The sequence below is a fragment of the Garra rufa genome, chromosome 25 (genome assembly GCF_049309525.1).
Source record: "Garra rufa chromosome 25, GarRuf1.0, whole genome shotgun sequence".
Taxonomy (NCBI): Eukaryota; Metazoa; Chordata; class Actinopteri; order Cypriniformes; family Cyprinidae; genus Garra; species Garra rufa.
Genome location: NC_133385.1, coordinates 23798115 through 23819770, shown reverse-complemented (window position 1 = coordinate 23819770; position 21656 = coordinate 23798115). Strand labels below are relative to the sequence as shown.

At 36.6% G+C, this 21656-nt stretch overlaps 1 protein-coding gene across 3 annotated transcripts in view; it reads right to left on the bottom strand.

Moving 5' to 3' along the window:
- Positions 1-21656, bottom strand: part of ptprz1a (protein tyrosine phosphatase receptor type Z1a) — an 82783-nt gene that overhangs the window by 54826 nt on the left and 6301 nt on the right. For all 3 annotated transcript variants that reach the window (XM_073831510.1, XM_073831509.1, XM_073831511.1), the window contains exon 2: positions 2806-2877. In XM_073831510.1, the coding sequence (XP_073687611.1) occupies positions 2806-2877 (72 nt within the window). The remainder of the gene's footprint in view (positions 1-2805; positions 2878-21656) is intronic.

Below are 21656 nucleotides of genomic sequence, written 5' to 3'. Positions count from 1 at the left end.
AAGTCTTCCAGGTCCAGAAGCAGCAAAAAAACCCAGACCATCGCACTACCACCACCAGATTTTACTGTTGGTTTGACGTTCTTTTTCTGAAATGCTGTGTTACTTTTACGCCAGATGTAATGTGACACACACCTTCCAAAAAGTTCAACTTTTGTCTCGTCAGTTCACAGAGTATTTTCCCAAAAGTCTTGGGGATTATCAAGATGTGTTCTGGCAAAACGGAGATGAGCCTTTATGTTCTTTTTGCTCAGCAGCGGTTTTCATCTTGAAAATCTGCCATGCAGGCCATTTTTGCCCAGTCTCTTTCTTATGGTGGAGTCATGAACACTGACCTTAACTGAGTCAAGAGAGGCCTGCAGTTCTTTAGATGTTGTTGTGGGGCCTTTTGTGACCTCTCAGATGAGTCGTCGCTGCGCTCATGGGGTAATTTTGGTTGGCCGGCCACTCCTGGGAAGGTTCACCACTGTTCCATGTTTTCGCCATTTGTGGATAATGGCTCTCACTGTGGTTCGCTGGAGTCCCAAAGCTTTAGAAATGGCTTAATAACCTTTTTCCAGACTGATAGATCTCAATTATTTTCTTTCTCATTTGTTCCTGAATTTCTTTGGATCTCAACATGATGTGAGGATGTTTTGGTCTACTTCACTTTGTCAGGCAGGTCCTATTTAAGCGATTTCTTGATTGTGAACAGGTGTGGCAGTAATCAGGCCTGGGTGTGGCTAGAGAAACTGAACTCAGGTGTGATAAACCACAGTTATGTTTTAACGAAAAAAAAAACACTTTTTCACACAGGGCCATGTGGGTTTGGATTTTTTTTATCCTTCATAAAAAAAACTTAATTTAAAAACTGCATGTTACTTGTGTTATCTTTGATTAATATTTAAATTTGTTTGATGATCTGAAACATTGTGTGACAAAAAAATAAATAATCAGGAAGGGGGCAAACACTTTTTCACACCACTGTATGTCCTACGTCATCCACTGGAATGCCACTCTCTTGTGAACAAGGATACAACAGTTAGCGTAAGCTTACATTTTATAAAGTTTTAAATATGGATAGTTGTTTTACACAAATGCACCGATTCACTTCAGAAGGCCTTTATTAACCTATATCATCTCATGGGGAAAGCATACCTATGGGAACTTTTTTGCAAGACGCAAAATACGTACCAAAAAGTACATATCACTGCAGTTTCCAACAGAAATGTCCACTGGAGTCGGTAAAGCAGCAAGCACTTGCTAATGGTTTTTGTACACTGTTATGATTACAGCTCCATATGTTTTGCTTTACAGACGTAACAAGCTTGCTCGGTAGCTCAGCCAGCATGGAATTGGATTTAGGATGCGGAATCCTTGGGTACGAATCTCGTGAAAAACATGACTCACGATGAAAGAGTTGAAAGATGAGAGATCGAAAAACAAGCTAAAACGGCATGCTTGTGATCACGTTTGTATGTCACATTCGCTTTTGCTCATACTTTCAGGTAGGTTTAGGTGTAGTGCAGATTGTACGTTATTTTAAAATGTCACGGAGCATTAGAGTTATAGCACCACTTAATGGACATTTCAAGTCATAACTGCGGTGAAAAGTACAAAACCAACGTCGCATAAAACAGACCATCTGTTCTGGGGGGGAAAAAAACAACAAAAAAAAACACTCTTTTAGCGCCATTTGGTGGACATTTCACATCAAATATGTTGTGAAATGTACATGCCGGTACGAAAAACTTCCCACAGGTACGTTTCATCATGAAATAAGGTTGTTAGTACTTTTGTACACGTGGAGTACTTTTTATGATGAATAGATGCACTTTATTGGACTTCAAAATCTCAACAGCCACTCACTGCCATTAATATAACTCTGACTGTATATATACATCTAGAAGGCCTGGGGTAATTTTCATTTTTGAGTGAACTGTCTCTTTAAAGTTCTCTGTTAGCTAGGTCTTTTGAAGTAAAAAAAAAAAAAAAAGTGCTGTAAAGATATGCTCGTAACATAAAACGTAAAACTCCTTTCTCAGCATAATTATAAAAAACCAAAATGCTAAAATACTACGTGTTAATTTTATGCAAATGGTCACTGTATTGATATAAGAAACTTCAACACACTAAAATACCTCCAGATTTACAGAGTCTTGCCCTAGGCATTTTTACTAATTTCAAAGGCAATCATAACGGGTCATTTTCATTAAGTCTTACAGGTGTGGCGGCAAGAACAATTTAAACAGGATTAGAGAAAGTCTTGGAAATGATGTAAAACTCAATTACTACAACCAAAAGTGTACAATATGTCCCCTAAAGCGTCTAAAAAATTATAATTCGTCTTCTAAGATTATACTTTCAACCACTATATTAAAGACACTTAAGCTGTCGTATTTTTTATGTGTTGCGTTCCAAAAAAAACAGGCTCTCCGTGGAAATATCAGGATTAAACACAGCATGAAGTCAATTTCAGCAGAAAAACGGAGCCACAACTTGGAGTCATACTGCATGAAAGCCCAAACACACCCTCTAAACTTTGACATGCACTGTCTGGGCGAGATCAGACAGAACCTGTAATTTAGGCCATATTAACCCTGAAAGCCCAGTTAGATACGGATGAGTTTAATCTGTGGCGTTAAGCCCTGCATGCTTAGACAAAGATGATCTCTAAACCTGAACTGGCATGGGGGAAGGATGCCACCAACGATTCAGTTTCAAGTGTGCTGCTCTTGAGAAATTCTGATCTATAGAAAATCTAATCGCAATGATCACTATGCAGAGATCATAAACAAAACATAAGTACAGTTTGAAATCAACACTCACCTGCATACGACCAGTCTATGTTCTCTGAGAGCTTCTTCTGTGATCTGAATCCATATGCTTCTGATACATCCGCTGAAAAAAATAAAATAAAATTATATATATATATCAGTTTATCTTAAAGGTGACATATCATGAAAATCTGACATTTTCCATGTTTAAGTGCTTTAATTGGGTCTCCAACGCATCTACCAACCCAGAAAACGTGAAAAAAAAAAAACTAGTAACTTCACTCATTTATTCCTTTTAGCTCAACGTTTGTATTCTGTATTCACTATAGCCTAATTTGTGTTTTACTTTATAGTCTAATATAAAATTTTATAGCTACTCATTTTTCATTCTTGTTCTGTAATACCGTTCAATTTAAAGGGTTGGTTGTGGATTGAGTAGAACAAAATAGGCAATAATGTTTATAAATGTTTCGTTATATTTATTGGTATTTAATATACATACTGTATAAATAAATGCCATTGTTGGCAAATATAAGGTTAAAGGGTGTTTTTAGAGTAAGATAAATTTCTCTATCATGAGTTTACTTTCTCTTTTTTGCCGGGTTTCGTTTCTCTATGTGGTTAACTCTAGGGGCAAGGTTTCTAAACCGTGGTGTTTTTAAGGGCCTGATATTACAAAGCAAGTTTGTTTTGTTTTCACTGCCGAAAAATGATGATGATGAAAAATCAGTGGTTAAAATAATTTTTTCCCACAATACCACACCAATACAATTCAAACCTTTTGTTGTGTGTTTGTCGTTTTACAGCGTACTGCATCTCTAATCTTGGCTTTTATTTTCTTTGGCTTCTTTGACTAACAAGCATTTCCAAACCACAACCTGTAAGTACAATTTATATGTTATGTGTACATTTTTAATTGAGTGTTTTGTCAAGTTTTTTGTGCTAAAATGTGATGTATACCTGTACAGCTAAACCACAATTTTACTATTTTACTGAAATAGTTCTGATAATTCGTTGTGGACCCACTACTTCCTAAGAATGTGTCGATTAATGTAGACTGTCGTTGTTCTAATTACTTCATTTAATAATAAAGAATGTAACTTAGACATAGGCCTATTTTGGTTTACAAACTGTCTTGTTTCATCAGTTAGTCATGTTAGCACTCTGTTAATGTATTCACCATTATTGTTCTGTTATGTGTTTACAGTTTAGCAGCTAAACTTTAGCTGTGGGCACGATTTGCTTCAGGGTTGCCAGGTTATCACAACAAAACCTGCCCAATTGCTACTCAAAATTAGCCCAATCGCGTTTCGAGAGGGGGTCCCCCATTAAAAATCGCGTTCTGGATGTAAAATACACTTTTTTTGTCGGGTTTGCTCTGGTAAATTCACATTCCAGGGGCTAAATATGACGTTACTGGGGTCGAATCAACCCGCAGACTTGGCAACACATATGGTAGCACTTACTAACTTGCTCAAATACTCCTCTCTGTGCCAATCATAACCGGCTTGGTCAGCTGACCAATCAGAGCAGATAAATGTATATTCTGAGAAAATTAAAATGTTTTCTGACCTTAGATGCATTAAACCTGTTGTAGGGGACTCCAACACAATATTAGGACACTTTAAAAAAAAAAAACATATGACTTGCCTTCACAGACTTAACTATATTTTTGTAACTCCTGTGTGTTTTCAACATAAACTTACGTGTATTTGATAGTTTAAGTGCAATAAGACATGAAAGAGAACTTAGGTTACTCACATGCGGTGTTACAGCCACTTTCTATGCGTGTATATCAAAGTTGAAAAAGCATGATTTCAACACGACAGACATGATAATCAAAACCAAACAGATGTTTTTTAGCAGAGTACCTAAGGTACTAGCTGTAAAGCCACAGCCCTATTCTAGAAAAGCACTTTTGCATTTAAAGAGTCACGCACAAAAACAGCGTGATGCTTCCACTCAAAATAGGCATTTTCAAAATGAAAACTAAAACTTCACAGACACATTCTGGGGACACATGAGACTTATATTACATATTGTAAAAAGGGGCATAATACGTCTCCTTTAAAAACTCTTAAAATCAGCAATAAAACAGAATGGCTGTTTCAAAAGGAGAGATCAATCTTTAAAATTCCTCTTGCAACAGCTAAATCTTGTCATGGCCTGCTGTGACCTGCTGTCAAAACGTTCGCTCTACCACAGAGAGTAAAGTCACTGACTGACGTGTTTGGATTTTTTCCAGTATTAATGGTTTGAAACACTGCAGTTAGGTTTTAATCTGCCACAGAACCGTGTGCCAAAATCAAATGGTATGATTATTTTATAGAAGCAATTGTGCATCAGATTGAACAATAAGGAACAATATGGAAATCATAGATAATGTGAGTTTAGGAGGAGCTGAGCGGAAAGGCAACCTCTATTATTCTCTTTGTTCAGGCTTTTGCCTGGTGGTTTCATTCACTTGACTTAAAAAAGGTTTCTTTTATTGTCAGAGGGTCGTCACCCAGGACTTTAAGGTCATGCGGTAAAAGTTCATCCGCAAAGTTCTTCCTCATAATCGGTCCTCTCTTTCAAAACATGCTGGTCTCCTGCTGATCAGGAAGCTTTGGTCATTTTTTGCCTTTTTAACTTTTAAACAGTTAAGTTGTCCAATCGCATGCACTAGGAGACAATACATCAGATCAATCCTTGTCGAAATACTACAGGATTCATTCAGTCCCACAATTCTGGAATTTACCTCAGTTTGTTTCTGAAAACACATCTATTTACTATTTTTGTTCCAAATCCATATTATGTCAATCAAAAACAGTTATTCTTTTTTCTTTTGTGTTTTGAATTTTACTTTTTGCATGAACTATGTATTCCCTAATCATCCCAGACTGGTTACTAGTAAACAAACGGAGAAGCAGATGCAGTGGGAGAGGCATGTAAACTCTAAAAGCCTTCTGCCTGTGCTCTAATTAGCACATAATTAGCCTGCATGCCTATTGCATGTGGGTCGGACCTCTGATCCATAACGGTCCATAACTCAATCTGTGCCATTTCAGGCTCATCACTGCAGATTGACAAACAAAAATAGAACAAAACCGACAGACAGAAAGTCCTAGGAAAGCAGTCAGCTATAACAGAGATGGAGACGTTGTCTTTTTATGACATATTTGGTTTACTAGAATATGTATCTAGTTGACCAGCCATATTTATAATACCACTGTAGGGTCATTCTTAAGATTTTGTGACAAACTTGTCCTTTAAATAATATAAACTCCATATTAAAGCCACTATTCTAGATATTAAGTAATATACATTTTTAGTAATATAAAATTGTCAAGTTCTTAAAAAAACATTTTTTCATTGATCTGGTATGCTACTTATTTTACATTTAAAGGTATTTATTTTCTATAACGTATTGATTTTTTTAAATAAATTAATACTGTTTACCAAAAAAATGCACTTTATTTAAAATAATTTACTTCATTTAACAAAAATGTAAATAACATTTACTTTAATTTTAATTCAAAAGTTAAATCAAATACAATAAAAATTAAAAATAAAAGTAAATACAAATAATTAAAAATAAAATGACTAAAATAAAAAACTAAACTAGACTACAGTAAAATAAAACATATATTTTATTTTAAACAATTTCATTTTTATACTTTAGTTTCTATTTAATTTAAAATTATTTTTCTTTTAAAAGAAAAGCAAAATCAAATTAAATTAAATTACAAATAAAAATAAACATGTCAAATAATTAAACATAAAGTAACTAAAAATAAAAACAAGACTAGACTAAAATAAATAAAAAAATTAAATTAAAATAAAGCACTGTTTACCAAAGATGTAAATAATATTGTTTACATTTTATTTAAACAATTTATTTCATTTTTATACTTTAATTTGTTTTATTTAATTAAAAAATAAAAATAATAATAATTAAAAATAAAAGTAAAATCAAATCAAATTAAATTAAACAATAAATACAAATAATAAAAAATAAAATAACTAAAATTAAAAACAAAAGTAGACTACACTAGACTAAAATAAAATAAAATAGTCTAGTTTACATTTTATTTTAAATAATCCATTTAAGTTTAGTACTTAAATTTTAATTTAATTTAAAATTATTTTCATATAAATTAAAGTAAAATCATATAGAATTAAATTAAAAATAATTACAAATATTTAAACAATAAAAAAGTTTAAAAAAAAAACTAGACTAGACTAGCCTAAATTCAATTCAATTCAATAATAAAATATACCAAAAATATTTACATTTTAATTCCAATAATTAATTTCATTTTTGTACTTTATTTTTTATTTGATTTTAAATTATTTTTCATTTAAAAGTAAAATCAAATCAAATAAAAAATAATTACAAATACCTAAAAGTAATAAGTAAAATAAAAAACTAAAATAAAATAAAATATTGTTTACCAAAAATACCAAAAAATAATTACAAATAAAATAAATCAAATAAAACAAACTTAACTAGACTATATATATATATATATTCAGAAGTCTGAAGTTGCTGTTCTTGAGAGCAGTAATAATGTCAAGATTTTTTTTTTTTTTGCCCGTGTTGTCAGAACAAAGTCAACGACAGTTATAGAGATTTCTGTCTTTCCCCTTCCAAGTAAATAGGAGCTAACCTGCCAAGTACCCACTCAAAAAACAGCTGTCCTCTGAAGTGACCAAGATGTCCACCGAGAGAACTGAGTTGCATTTAAGACAGTGACATTTTGTCATTACCCACTGTTTAGTTCTACGTCTGATAAGAAAGTCTATTAAGCTGTCAACAAGTTAAACTAAGTTAAACCACACAATCCCTCCATTCCTTTTAAGCCAACATCGTTTTTCGGTTCCAGCAGTCTATTGCCAAACCCGACCATGTCAATGCTTTTAAAGGATAAAAGAAACCTCCCTAAAGAGGGCCCTGTCCCATGGGAGAAAGGCCACAATACAAGCAACAATGGCTTTGACATGAAACACCTTTACACCTTTAGCTAGGATACCCTACACTGAACGGGTTTGCCGAGAGAAACTGCTCGCCTATTCACTGCAACTGAAGTACAGTCTTGGCTCATCTTTCTGTTAGCTTTTGTCTGTCTGTCTACACATTAGTTTTGGTCCTTTCAAGACGGTCTGTGCACCTGTTAGGCCACACAAACGTCTACGTATCAGAGCGCCACGTCTAGTCGTACATGCTAATTATAGCTCACCCAGGGTTTAGCTTTTCTAAGCTAATTTAGCACGCTCTGGGAGTATCGACAACAATCAACTGTATTTCATTTCTTTACATTACCCCAACAAAAATGACCACGGTAACCACAATTTTGCCAAAATACAATTGCTCGAGTTACTGATACTTCCGTGTAACCATTTCTTCCATTGTGTGAAAGAAGTACACTTCAGCATACTTTGAAAAAGAAAACGTATCAAAGAAATAGTACACTACTGTACATTTTTTGGGCTCTTAATTAGCATGTTAATTGTAATTAATTAAAAAGTTCAAAATTAACCATGGTTTTATACTACAGTGTAAGTGTAGTAACCATGTTTTTTTGGTGTATCGATTATCATTTGTATAACCACAGTTTTACTACAAATACCATGGTTAAACTATGCTTAGTGCTAAGCTTGTTAACATAGTGCTAAGACTGAATATGAATAACTACTAGCACAAAGTTCTTACTATTATTGACAGTTTAATACTTTGCATAATCAGTTAGTTCTATGCTAAGCTAGTAGGCTAAGCTGTTGGCTTGCTAACTGAACATCCTGCTAACCATTTGACAGAATGATGGCAGAAACTTTGACATGCTAGTTTGCATATTCAGACAAGCTCTTCTGTTTCCCCTGTTGAAAAAAACAACACATGCTGGTTAGGTATGTTTTGGTGTTGGGATGCTGGTTTTAGCTGGTTAATGCTGGTCATGTTGCTTGTCAAGGACCAGCATAAACCAGCAGAGGACCAGTCATATATAATATAATTCATATATAAATTCAGGAATCACCAATATGACAAAATAATATTATTTTATATATTATTAATTGTATAGCTATAGTTGTATCAAATGAATAAGGAAATTATAGTGCCTTGAATTTATTAAGTAATTTTTAATTTCGTTCGTTTCGCTCTCTGGAAATGTAAAGAAAAAATAGCGTTTTTACTTGGAATTCGTTTTTAATCCCTGGTTTTAAACAAGCATATACATGAGACAATTTATATATTATTGCTTGAATAAACATTTAAAACAGTGCTAAATTTTATAATTAAGGAAATTAAATAGACCTAGGCATTTGAAAAGACATGAAATGTGTCTAATAATTCCAAAAAAAAATAGAAGCATTGGACATAATCAAAATATTCGAGACATTTATTAGGAATACCATTTTCTTAACAATTAAGATGCTGCTTTATCCAGTCTAATCGAAGTGTGCGTCTCTCCCCCGACTTTCCCAACAAAAATTCCACCCCCTCTCAGAAAATACATAAAGCTGACATTACTGAGCTATATGCGTTTAAAAGTAGCCTATTAAAATGGTACAATGGCATTGCTCAGTTCAATGTGTTGGGAAATCGGGCATTTTGTCCCGCGTCAGCATTTATTCAACAGTTAATAACGCTCGACATTCAAAAGGTAAATATTATCCAGCCAAAAAAGTGCAGGTCTATGTATTTCATAGAAAATTGTCTAGTACTATATAAATTACAAAGGTTTAATTGGCATCTTTATTTCAAACGACCCTACCGACCACGACCTGAATATCATTAAGAATATTTTTGGATGACTCGTAACCGCGGGTCAACCCGCGCATCACTGGCCAGTATAAACCAGCAAAGGGCCAGTATAAACCAGCAATTGGCCAACATAAACCAGCAAATGGCCAGCATAAACCAGCAAATGGCCAGCATAAACCAGCAAAGGGCCAGTATAAACTAGCAAAGGACCAGCATAAACCAGCAAATGGCCAGTATAAACCAGCAAAGGGCCAGTATAAACCAGCAAAGGGCCAGCATAAACCAGCAAATGGCCAGCATAAACCAGCAAATGGCCAGCATAAACCAGCAAATGGCCAGCATAAACCAGCAAATGGCCAGCATAAACCAGCAAATGGCCAGCATAAACCAGCAACGGGCCAGCATAAACCAGCAAATGGCCAGCATAAACCAGCAAATGGCCAGCATAAACCAGCAAATGGCCAGCATAAACCAGCAAATGGCCAGCATAAACCAGCAAATGGCCAGCATAAACCAGCAAATGGCCAGCATAAACCAGCAACGGGCCAGCATAAACCAGCAAATGGCCAGCATAAACCAGCAAATGGCCAGCATAAACCAGCAACGGGCCAGCATAAACCAGCAAATGGCCAGCATAAACCAGCAAATGGCCAGCATAAACCAGCAAATGGCCAGCATAAACCAGCAAATGGCCAGCATAAACCAGCAACGGGCCAGCATAAACCAGCAAATGGCCAGCATAAACCAGCAAATGGCCAGCATAAACCAGCAACGGGCCAGCATAAACCAGCAAATGGCCAGCATAAACCAGCAAATGGCCAGCATAAACCAGCAAATGGCCAGCATAAACCAGCAAATGGCCAGCATAAACCAGCAAATGGCCAGCATAAACCAGCAACGGGCCAGCATAAACCAGCAAATGGCCAGCATAAACCAGCAAATGGCCAGCATAAACCAGCAACGGGCCAGCATAAACCAGCAAATGGCCAGCATAAATCAGCAAAGGGTCAGCATAAACCAGCAAAGGGCCAGCATTAACCAGCAAAGGGCCAGCATAAACCAGCAAATGGCCAGCATAAACCAGCAAAAGGCCAGCATAAACCAGCAAAAGGCCAGCATAAACCAGCAAAGGACCAGCATAAACCAGCATCCCAGCACCAAAACATGCCTAACCAGCATATGCTGTTTTTTTTAACAGGGTCAAATGGAGAACAAAGAAAAGCCTTTCACTTAAGTAATTTCTGCGCTATTAACATAATGTCTGTGTTGTTAGCATAGTGCTAACATTTAAAAAAGGACTGAATATGGAATAGCATACTAGCACACTGCTCTTACTATTTCTGTCAACTTAATACTTTACAGTTAGTTCTAAGCTAAGCTAGTGGGCTAAGCTAGCTTGCTAACTGAACATTCTGCTAACCATTTGACAGAAATTATGGCAGAAACTTTAGCATGCTAGTTTGCAAATTCAGCCAAGCTCATTTGTTTCAAAAGGAGAGCAAAGAAAAACTTTTGACTGAAGTAATTTTTATTTGGTGCTATTAACGCCAAAATGCATTTTAAAAATAGCTTATTTTTGGGTGAACTGTTCCTTTACGCAAGCCCATATGAACATTAACCATGGTTTTACTGTAGTAAAGGTGTAGAGACCATGTTTTCTTTGGTGTAAACAGTGATTATCACTTGTATAACCACAGTTTTACTAAAAATACCATGGTTAAACTATGGCTAGTGTAGCAAAACCATGGTTAATTTGTTTTTATCCTGGTTTAACTGTAATAACCATTGTTTTTTTTGTTTTTTTTGTAGTAAAACCATGCCCAATATTACAAGACAACAGCTACAACATTTACAAATGTTTGTATTTGATCCTGTAGCTGCAACGAGCCGTTCGGAAACCTGAGCCACATTGAAAACCACACAGGTGAGAATAACAAAGGAAAATAAATTATGAAAAAGCTCTGAAGTCAGCAGAGAGGTGGCCATTCACTCGCTCTTCCCGGGTTAAACTGCACCCATGTCCGTTCTCATGGCCTGCCCCATTCACCATATCAATACAAACACAACAATGAGATCAGTGACTCAGCCGTGAGGACTGCAGGTCCATGCATTGAAACGCCTTGCTGCCTGCCTGATTGCTTTTGTCTGACAGGACCCATATTCCCTTTCACCCAATCAACAGCTCTCATGTGAGCCAAGAGCTTCACGCATGGGCTTGATTTCCTGGTACATGGTGTAACAGAGAGTGAAGGAAATATAACAAGGACCTGTTGCGTATTAGACAACGAGGCGAGGAGGTTTGGTTACTCTGTACTATCCATGAACGTAGCAGAGTTTAGCAGATTAAGTTCAATAGCTTACAAGCTTATACCACTTGCCTTTCATTTTTACAAATTACATTAGGGCAAAGGTATATCCACACTATAATGATAAATGCCAAGTTCTGTCATAAAACTCTAGATGGCGCAGACTGAGGGGTCGTTAACACAAACTGATGATATTCATAGTATTATTTTTAGGTATTTATGTAGTTTACAGCATGCCAAACTACTTGTTGCATACGCAGCCAATAAGCTTGCTGCTTTACATTTAAATGGCTGGTTAGCATTTACTAGAGCATTTCGCAGTGTGCATTCAGAGTTCCTCTGAAACCCTCTACCGCCCCAGCTCCACCTGTTCAGATCTGCTACTCTTGTTTTTTTCTGTTCTTGTTTTGTAGCAGCAATAATCTACAACAACAGCGATAACCAACAGTTCATCAGTGTAGCAGATCCATTCTGCCAAGATGAAATACATTAACATTAAAATCTTCAGAGAGTTGTCATGATAGAACTATATTAGCTGCCACATCAACTGACAATAATGCTTTGTTTATTATAAGTGCACATTGCAAGTTAGTCATCCATCACTTTAAATGTCTGAGCTTTTTAAGTTCAGTTTTTAAGTTAAGTTAATTGCTTGTCAATGTTTTATCGTTCATCAGCTTGGTGGTGTTGTCGTTATATTGTGGAATTTACTATTTTCAAAGAATTAGGATGATTATTAAAACTTCATAGTTTTCTTGAGATGAACAAGCCTTAAATCTTCAAAATACATCTCACTATACATTATGGAAAGAAACATAAGTATGTTCTCGAATGCCTAATGGTGCGTTCACACCAGACGCGAATGATGCATTAAGTGCGAGTGATTTCGGGCGTTTGACCGTGTAACGCGTAAGTTGAAAAATCTGAACTTTGGCGAATATTCGCAGCGTGTTAACCAATCAGGAGCTTGCTCTAGTAGTGACGGAGGCAGAAATCCAAAACAACAATGAAGGACAAAATCATCGTCACTTTATGTGGATACTCGAAGCTGTACAATACATCTTTGTACTTTTATAGAAACATTTGTGAAGTGAATTTCACACGTGAATGAAGCGAGTAACACACAAGAGGTGCTATAGCGAGCGTTTACAGAAACTCACTTCTTCAATAGAGTGTTTTCACAACACGTCATCAACCCATATTGGCACTGAATGTAAACAATGCCACTGAATCGAATGAAAGTCGCATATTTTGCTGATTATTGCTGCTGAAAAAGGTCAATTATTGTCATGTTTTGGGCTGTACTAATTGGTCGGACCTGGAAAAAATATTTTGAGTACTATAGACTGTCAAAAGTTATAACAAATCAAAAAGACCAAACTGGTTGGCCAAACTGAACCAGGATTTCCAGGGCAAAAATATTGACAACATTCATGTTTGTTCTTATAATTTCCAGTCAGGTAGGTGAAATATTAGGCTTATATCTTAATTATTACTTCTCATACATGTCTTTACCACCTATTAACTTTACTTTACACCTATTAAGACTTAGGAGCTTCCAAAGGATTTTTCTGTGGTTTAGACAGCATAAATTAGCAGAAAAAGGAATTCAGTAGTACATTAATGGTGCAATCAATGCTGTTGTTTACATATGAGTACCGCCAATATTGCCGCACATCTGGGTAACTGACCAAACCGTTACATAAGTGCAAACCCTCAATATTAGTTAATGTAGAATAAATGTTCAGCGCCTCAAAACACTTCTGCTGTTTAAAAAAATGTGCCGTTCCCATTGAAAAGAATTGAAAAAAATATGCTAGCCTTGGGGAAAACAAATGCTTCGGTGGACACGCAGCCTTACAGCGAGCAATTCTGTCATTGTTTACTCACCCTCATGTTGTTTCAAACATGTGCAACGTTCTTTTTTCTGTGAAACATGTAAACAATCTTTTGAAAAATGTTCCAATGCTCAGTCCTTACAGTGAAAGCCAAAGGACTCCCATGTTGTTCAGACCCCAAGGTTCTTCCAAATAGGTCTGTAACAGCAAGCAGGTGAGTAAATGACAGGAAGATAAAAAAAAAACAGACAAAACATCTTGGCTCAAGAGCAAAAGGATATGAAAGGACTGACATGAGGACTTTAAGGAGGAACCGCAACCAAGACGCGACAGAGAGGTATCAAGAGGGTAATGTAAGGAAGGTGACCCTTTGTTCCTCACCACTCTAATGCATTAGAAAAGAGAGAACACAACCACTCCTTGAAGACATGTGCCAGAGGAGGACACTTCAAACCTCAGCTGTCATTAGTGAAATTAAAGGTGTACAACCACAAGACAGAGTCATCTTGAAAGATGAGACAGAAGAGAGCAGCACTCGAGATTAAATCCAGTCAACATGAGGTGAGAACAAGGAATCAAAGACCAAGAGGTGATTTTGTTAAAACCCTGTTGGCAGAATCAACAAAGGACAAAAACAGCACTGGGCATTTGCACTGTAATATTTTTGTTAAACAAGCTAACAGCTTAGTATAGTGCTAGCTGCTTACAAAAAACTATCACAATAACACGCTACATTTATAATTGGCGTTAATGAAGAGGGATAGAATTATGCTAAAGGCTAATAGCTAACATAACACTCTCCTCAGTAAGTTTCGCCTCAACTTTCTGTCAGACTACAAAGAAAATGTGTCAACACAACTAAATTTTTGTCAATTTAAGAACAACATGCAACTATTTAGACTGATATAAAATATTCTATATATAGAAGAGTAGTTTACTGTGCAGGCTGAATGGAAATCAATAGCAACGGAGCTAGCAAGCAAACACAGTGAGCAAACGATCTGTTGCCAGAGTGAGCAGCTGAAGCTTTAGGTGTGTGAGTGTGTGTAGGACACACAGAATCTCTGTTTGAGTGTGAGATGTGATGCTGGTGAAGTGTGTGTGGGTAGAGGATGTGCTTTTAATTGCTCTGTAATCTTGCTCCGGTGCATTCCAGCATCAACCCTGCTGTGTTACCCGATAAGACTGACGATGACCGGGCTCATCAAGGACAGGACATTGGTTGTAACTAAATGTGATTTATATCTAATCATGCTGTAGTCAACTGGCATTGCATTAGCCACCATGATTAGTGATGTTAAAAGCCAAAAACAACAACAGAAAATACATTTAAATTCATATAACTCAAAAAATATGCAATTTAACTTAAAAAAATTAATTTAGGCCTTTTTAAAGAATAAGTTTACTTCCAGGATGAAAATTCCTGATATTTTACTCATACCTATGTCATCCAAGATATCTTCCTTTCTTCAGTCGAAAAGAAATTAAGGTTTTTGAGGAAAACATTCCAGGCCTTTTCTCATATAGTGGACTTCAATGGGGATCAACAGGTTGGAAGTCCAAATTGCAGTTTCAATGCAGCTCCAAAGGGCTCTACATGATCCCAGCTGAGGAATAAGGGTCTTACCTAGCAAAACGATCTGTCATTTTCTAACAAAAAATAAAAAAAAATAAAAAAATATACAAAGCGAGCGTGCAAAGAAAGTCAAACACCCTTTAGAAAAAAGGTAAATTCGTGATGTTGTACGATTTTGAAGTTGTAAAAGAAAATGAGATGGAGTTTTTTCGCCCTACCCTACCTTTTTGAAACCGAGTACATAGATGAAGAACTAACCACACATGACCTTTCCAATGTGATTACACAATGCGTGAAGACATGGACGCGCATCATAAAGCTATAGTGCTAGACAAGCAAGTTTTTTTTTTTTTTAAATGACTGATCGTTTCGCTAGATAAGACCCTTATTCCCCAGCTGGGATCATGTACAGCCCTTTGAAGCTGCATTGAAACCTTCCAATCAAACCTGCAATTTGGACCTTCAACCCATTGGTCCTGGAATGTTTTAGTCAAAAAAATCTTAAATTCTTTTCGACTGAAGAAAGAAACATATGAGCTTCTTGGATGGCATGGGGGTGATTCAGTCGCTATCTATCAAGTTCACAGCTCATTCTTTAAAATGTAGCTATCCTGTCCATACAGGTTTGATACAATATGAGGGTGAATAAATGACGACACAATCTTCATTTTTGGGTGAACTATCCCTTTAAGAAAACTATACCAACCCCGTTTCACATTTAGACAGATTATCTTGGCCAAAGAGCTGTTTTAGCCAATCAGCATGCAGGAAATGTTTTTGTTACTACTCTGGGAAAACAAATGAACCTCGGGCCAACTCCCACCCACCACCAACACAGTTTCAGACTAGTTTCTTTCACTAGGACTTGCCTGAAGTTACGAGTTTACTAATGTTTGTCTATACTGAGTGAGCTCAAGCTCTTGATGTTACTATAACAGCATCCTGAGTCAAAAAGTGCAAAGTGTGCCTTTCAATTCTGCCTTGAATGTGAAACAACAGCAGTAAACATTTACAGTTGGATTGGCTATGTTTTAAATACAGGGTCCATTTGAGCCTTCTGTTTATAGGGAAAGAGTGCTTTGATGCCGTCAGGGGATGCCAGAGTACAAAAATATATTTAGACATCTTTAAAAAGAAAAATATTCTCTTTTGTGCTGTTTGGATTGATATTCAAAAGGAAGACAAGCCAGGAAAAAAATGGTAGGAGCAATCAATATGCAGTCCAGATGCAAACTCAGATCTCTCACATGAGCACCACAGCTTAATGTTTACTAAGCCACAGTTCTAACCAATTTTTATTATCTTTTGCACAACTGCCATTTAATCATGTGGTAGAGTTAAGGTCAAAAGTTTACATTTTACAAAAATAAGAGGGATCAAACAAATTGTGTATTGTTTTTTTAATTAGTGCCAACCTGAATAAGACATTTCACATTAAAGACATTATAAAAATGACCACGTTCAAACAAACATTTACATACAATTGATTTTTAATACTATGTTGTTACCTGAATGATCCACAACTGTGGTTTGTAATTATTTTTTTGTTAGTGATAGTTGCTGAGTCCCTTGTTTGTCCTGAACCGTTAAACAGTCTGCTGTTCTTCAGAAAAATCCTTCAGGTCCCACAATTTCTTTGGTTTTTCAGCAATTTTGTGCATTTGAAACCTTTCCAACAATGACTGTATGATTTTGAGATCCATTTTTTCAAATGAGGGACTCACATGCAACTATTACAGAAGGTTCAAACGCTCACTGATGCTCCTGAAAGAAAAATGGGGCAGTAAGAGCCAGGGGGTGAAAACTTTTTGAAATTTGAAGATCAGGGTAAATTTAACTTATTTTGTCTTGTAAGACATGTAAGTATCCACTGTAGCTTTAGAACAGCAGGACTAAATAAAAGAAATATGATAGTTAGGTTCAAAAGTTTTCACCCCCGTTTGAACCTTCTGTAATAGTTGCATATGAGTCCCTCAGTTGTCATCAGTGTGAAAAGATGGATCTCAAAACCATACAGTCATTGTTGGAAAGAATTCAAATACACAAAAATGCTGAAAAACCAAAGAATCTGTGGGACTTGAAGGATTTTTCTGAAGAACAGCCATGGATCATTCAGGTAACAACAGAGTATTAAGATTTAAGTGTATGTAAACTTTTGAACGGGATCATTTTTTAAAATTCAATTATTGTTTTCTCCTGTGGACATGTAAAGGTCTCTTGTGTGAAATATCTTATTCAGGTCAGTACTAAATAAAACATAACATGCATGTATGATCCCTCTTATTTTGGTAAAATAATTAACATTTTGCAGATTCTGCAAGGCACTTAATTAGTGATTAAATATCTTGAACATTACTGGAAGCCAATCAACTCAAGTTGTGTTTGTGAGAAGCTGTCAAGAAAATGCCAGTAAAAAGCATCTAATCAAGAACATCCTGAGAAATGATCAACACAGATGCACATGTTGTATACAGAGCCATTCTCTCAATGTACATCTGAGATGAATCATTTCAACCAGATTTGCACATGCTCAGAGGCTTCACAAGGAACATAAGGAGTCTCTGATTTGGCACAAGCCAGCCTAGTCAAAAATAAATATAATCTAGGGCCCACCAGCATTCAGTAAAAGCCAAAACCACAAACAGAGAAATCCATTCTCTTAAGTCGGCATCAAAAAGAGTGTAAAAATGTTAGGACTTTTAGAAAAGTATTAGCTTTTTCACACTCTTTTCAATGCCGAAAAGGAAGCAGGGCTATACAATATTTTATAATATGTACCAAAGAGCTATTTGAAGTCTTTATGAGAGTATCTTGTACAACGAGTGATAAAGCAGTTTAATATGATGAATCTTAGCTAATTGGCTGGAGCAATGGGAGTTCCAAGAAGTATGAGAGGCTCTCCAATGAGTCTCCTCCTCTCATTCAGAGCCACAGATTACCCTCTCAACCTAGTACATATTCAAAAAGCATTACTACAGGTTGAATGAAAAAGGGGGAGGAATTTCTAATTGTCCTATCACCTGCATCGGGCCACAGCGGTTTTCCCCGGGACATATGGTGCAGGCGGGGCGAACTGGATTAACGAGAACCAGCCCTAATTAAGAGACTCTGAAGATCTCCTATTATTTCTTTGATGGCCTGGAGGACCCATGTGAGTAGCTATTTAGAGTGGTATCCTAATTGAAAAGGCCATGGATTCTCAGATGAGGGAAGACTCTGAGAGTATCCAGAGGACTGTCAAGCGCTGCAGTGTCCTTGAGTGACACTGAAACATTTTCATTTAAAATCTCAACTCTAATAGGCGTCTAAAGAGTCATTGTCTGTTGTCTGACTAATGGGATGTGTATGCAGTTTTTTAAACTGTATATATTAAGATTTGATAAGTGTTTGGACCATTATTTGACACACATCCTACTACCCAATGCCCAAAAATTTTTTACAAAAACAAATTTTGTTAGCTGGATATATGCTAAAAAAGAAAAAGTCAAACCACTTTGGACACACTAAATGATGTGAATTATTAAAAATAATCTAGAATTGCAGCCCTCAGAGGCCATCATAAGAGGAAAGTAACTCATCACTGTCAAATACGCTTGTAAATCTTATAAGAGCCTTGACTGTGAGATAAGCTCTTGCCCTGGTCTTTGTCCCATTTGAGTCCAATCTGGGGGAGATCAGCAAACCACCCATGGCTCATCCACCAGCTGTCTCCTTCTTACCCAGATGTGGATCTGTGTCATCTGCTTGTGGAAGAGGAGACCTTCAGTGTTTATATGATCAGAACAGCCTGTTTATATGATCAAAACTAGCCTGCTGTATCAAAGCCAGCATGTCCATTCAGTCATCAACAGCGTATAGATTGTCTCGGGATCAGCTCAGTTTGCAATTAACCTTTGAAAGCCGACCCTTTCGTCAGAGCTGACAGACTCGTAGGCAGCACTCTGATATGTAGCATAGTTGTGCTTTGGGCAACCCAAGTTCAAGTGTAGATGACGTAAAAGTCTTTTTAACTAGACTTTTATTGCAAAGTCCCTTTACAACAAGTCAGTTCACTGAACAACCATATTCATAACTCTTCAAGCAGCGATTTCATATACAATACAGCTCCTATCTTGAAAAAGGAAAGACTGGAATCTCTGTGATACTTTGCTGAACATTACATTTGAACGAACAGACAGACAGACAGACAGACAGAACGACAGACAGATAGATAGTCAGAAAGATAAACAGACACATGGAAAGACAGAGAGACAGATAGATATACATAGTCAGATAGATAGAAAGATGCATAAACAGATAGACAAAAATAGATAGTTAGAAAGACAGACAGACAGACAGATATTCAGAAAGACGATAGATGGATAGACAGACAGACGGATAGACATAGACAGACAGACAGACGGATAGACAGATAAACAGATAGATAGATAGATATTCATGGAGACAGATGATTGATTGATTGATTGATTGATAGATAGATAGTCAGAGGATAGATAGATAAACAGACACATGGAAAGACAGAGAGACAGACAGATATACATAGTCAGATAGATAGAAAGATGCATAAACAGATAGACAAAGATGGATAGTTAGAAAGACAGACAGACAGATAGATATTCAGACAGACGATAGATGGATAGACAGACAGATAGACATAGTCAGATAGACAGACATATGGATAGACATAGACAGATGATAGACAGACAGACAGACAGACAGACAGACAGACAGACAGATAGCCAGATAGACAGATAGATAGATCTAGAGCCATTCTATACATTTGAACTGAAACTACTTCAAGAATAAAATGGATTTAAATAGAAAACACAAGCGGCTTTGATTGTCCTCTCTTTGGGTCCTCACAGTGACCTCAGACTTTATACTCACACAGTGTCAGAGACCAAGCGACTATATCATAGTGTCCAAACTTTACTTCGATTTGTATTCAGCATCCTCTCCAAGGTCCATTGAATGAGAGCAGAGATCTAGACCACACATGTATTCATGGAGACAGATGACATAGACAGATGATAGACATAGATGGACAGACAGACAGAGAAACAGACAGATAGACAGATAGACAGACAGACAGACAGATAGATAGATAGATAGATAGATAGATAGATAGATAGATAGATAGATAGATAGATAGATAGATAGATAGATAGATAGATAGATAGATAGATAGATAGATAGATAGATAGATAGATAGATAGATAGATAGATAGATAGATAGATACACAGTCAGATAGATAGAAAGATGCATAAACAGATAGACAAAGATGGATAGTTAGAAAGACAGACAGACAGACAGACAGATAGATATTCAGACAGACGATAGCTGGATAGACAGACAGACAGACAGACAGACATAGTCAGATAGACAGACATATGGATAGACATAGACAGACGATAGACATAGACAGATGGATACACAGACAGTCCGAGGATAGACAGTCAGATGGATAGACATGGACGGACAGACAGACAGACAGACAGACAGACAGACAGACAGACAGACAGACAGACAGATAGACAGATAGATAGATAGATAGATAGATAGATAGATAGATAGATAGATAGATAGATAGATAGATAGATAGATAGATAGATAGATAGATAGATAGATAGATAGATAGATAGATAGATAGATAGATAGAACCTCCTAATACTCCAGAGTGCTTTTATTGTTGTCAGAAGATACCATGTAAGGTATAGAGTAACTCCTGCCCCTCAGGACAGTATACAATACAACCTTTTGTAGTCCTATACATACTATCAATTATTTATTTCCGCCCTGCAGCCATTCTATACATTTGAACTGAAACTACTTCAAGAATAAAATGGATTTAAGTAGAAAACACAAGCGGCTTTGATTGTCCTCTCTTTGGGTCCTCACAGTGACCTCAGACTTTATACTCACACAGTGTCAGAGACCAAGCGACTATATCATAGTGTCCAAACTTTACTTCGATTTGTATTCAGCATCCTCTCCAAGGTCCATTGAATGAGAGCAGAGATCTAGACCACACACCTCTAGCCTGGAAAAGAACAGGAAGGGATCTCAAAGCATCTTAAGCTAGCACTCAACAGACCTGCTCTTGTTTTCTCCAATGGCAGACGGGAGCAGCTCTTTCACTAGCATGACAGCAAACCCTAGTCTGCTGTCATTAATTAAGTGGCAAGTCAGGGATACTGACCCAACCGGCAGAGAGCCATTGGGGCCCCGGCAGAGCCTGTCAATCCACGCGGACTGAGATGAAGATGCTGAGATTCCCAAGGGACACACACAGAGAGAGAGACACAGACTTTCAATGAATAGAGAGAGAAAGGAAAATCTGAAGAGATGAAATGGCATATGAAAGACTGGAAGGTGAATTAGCATTGTATATTTTACAAAGAAAATATAAGTGTAAGTGGGTTTTGTCTGGTCTTGTG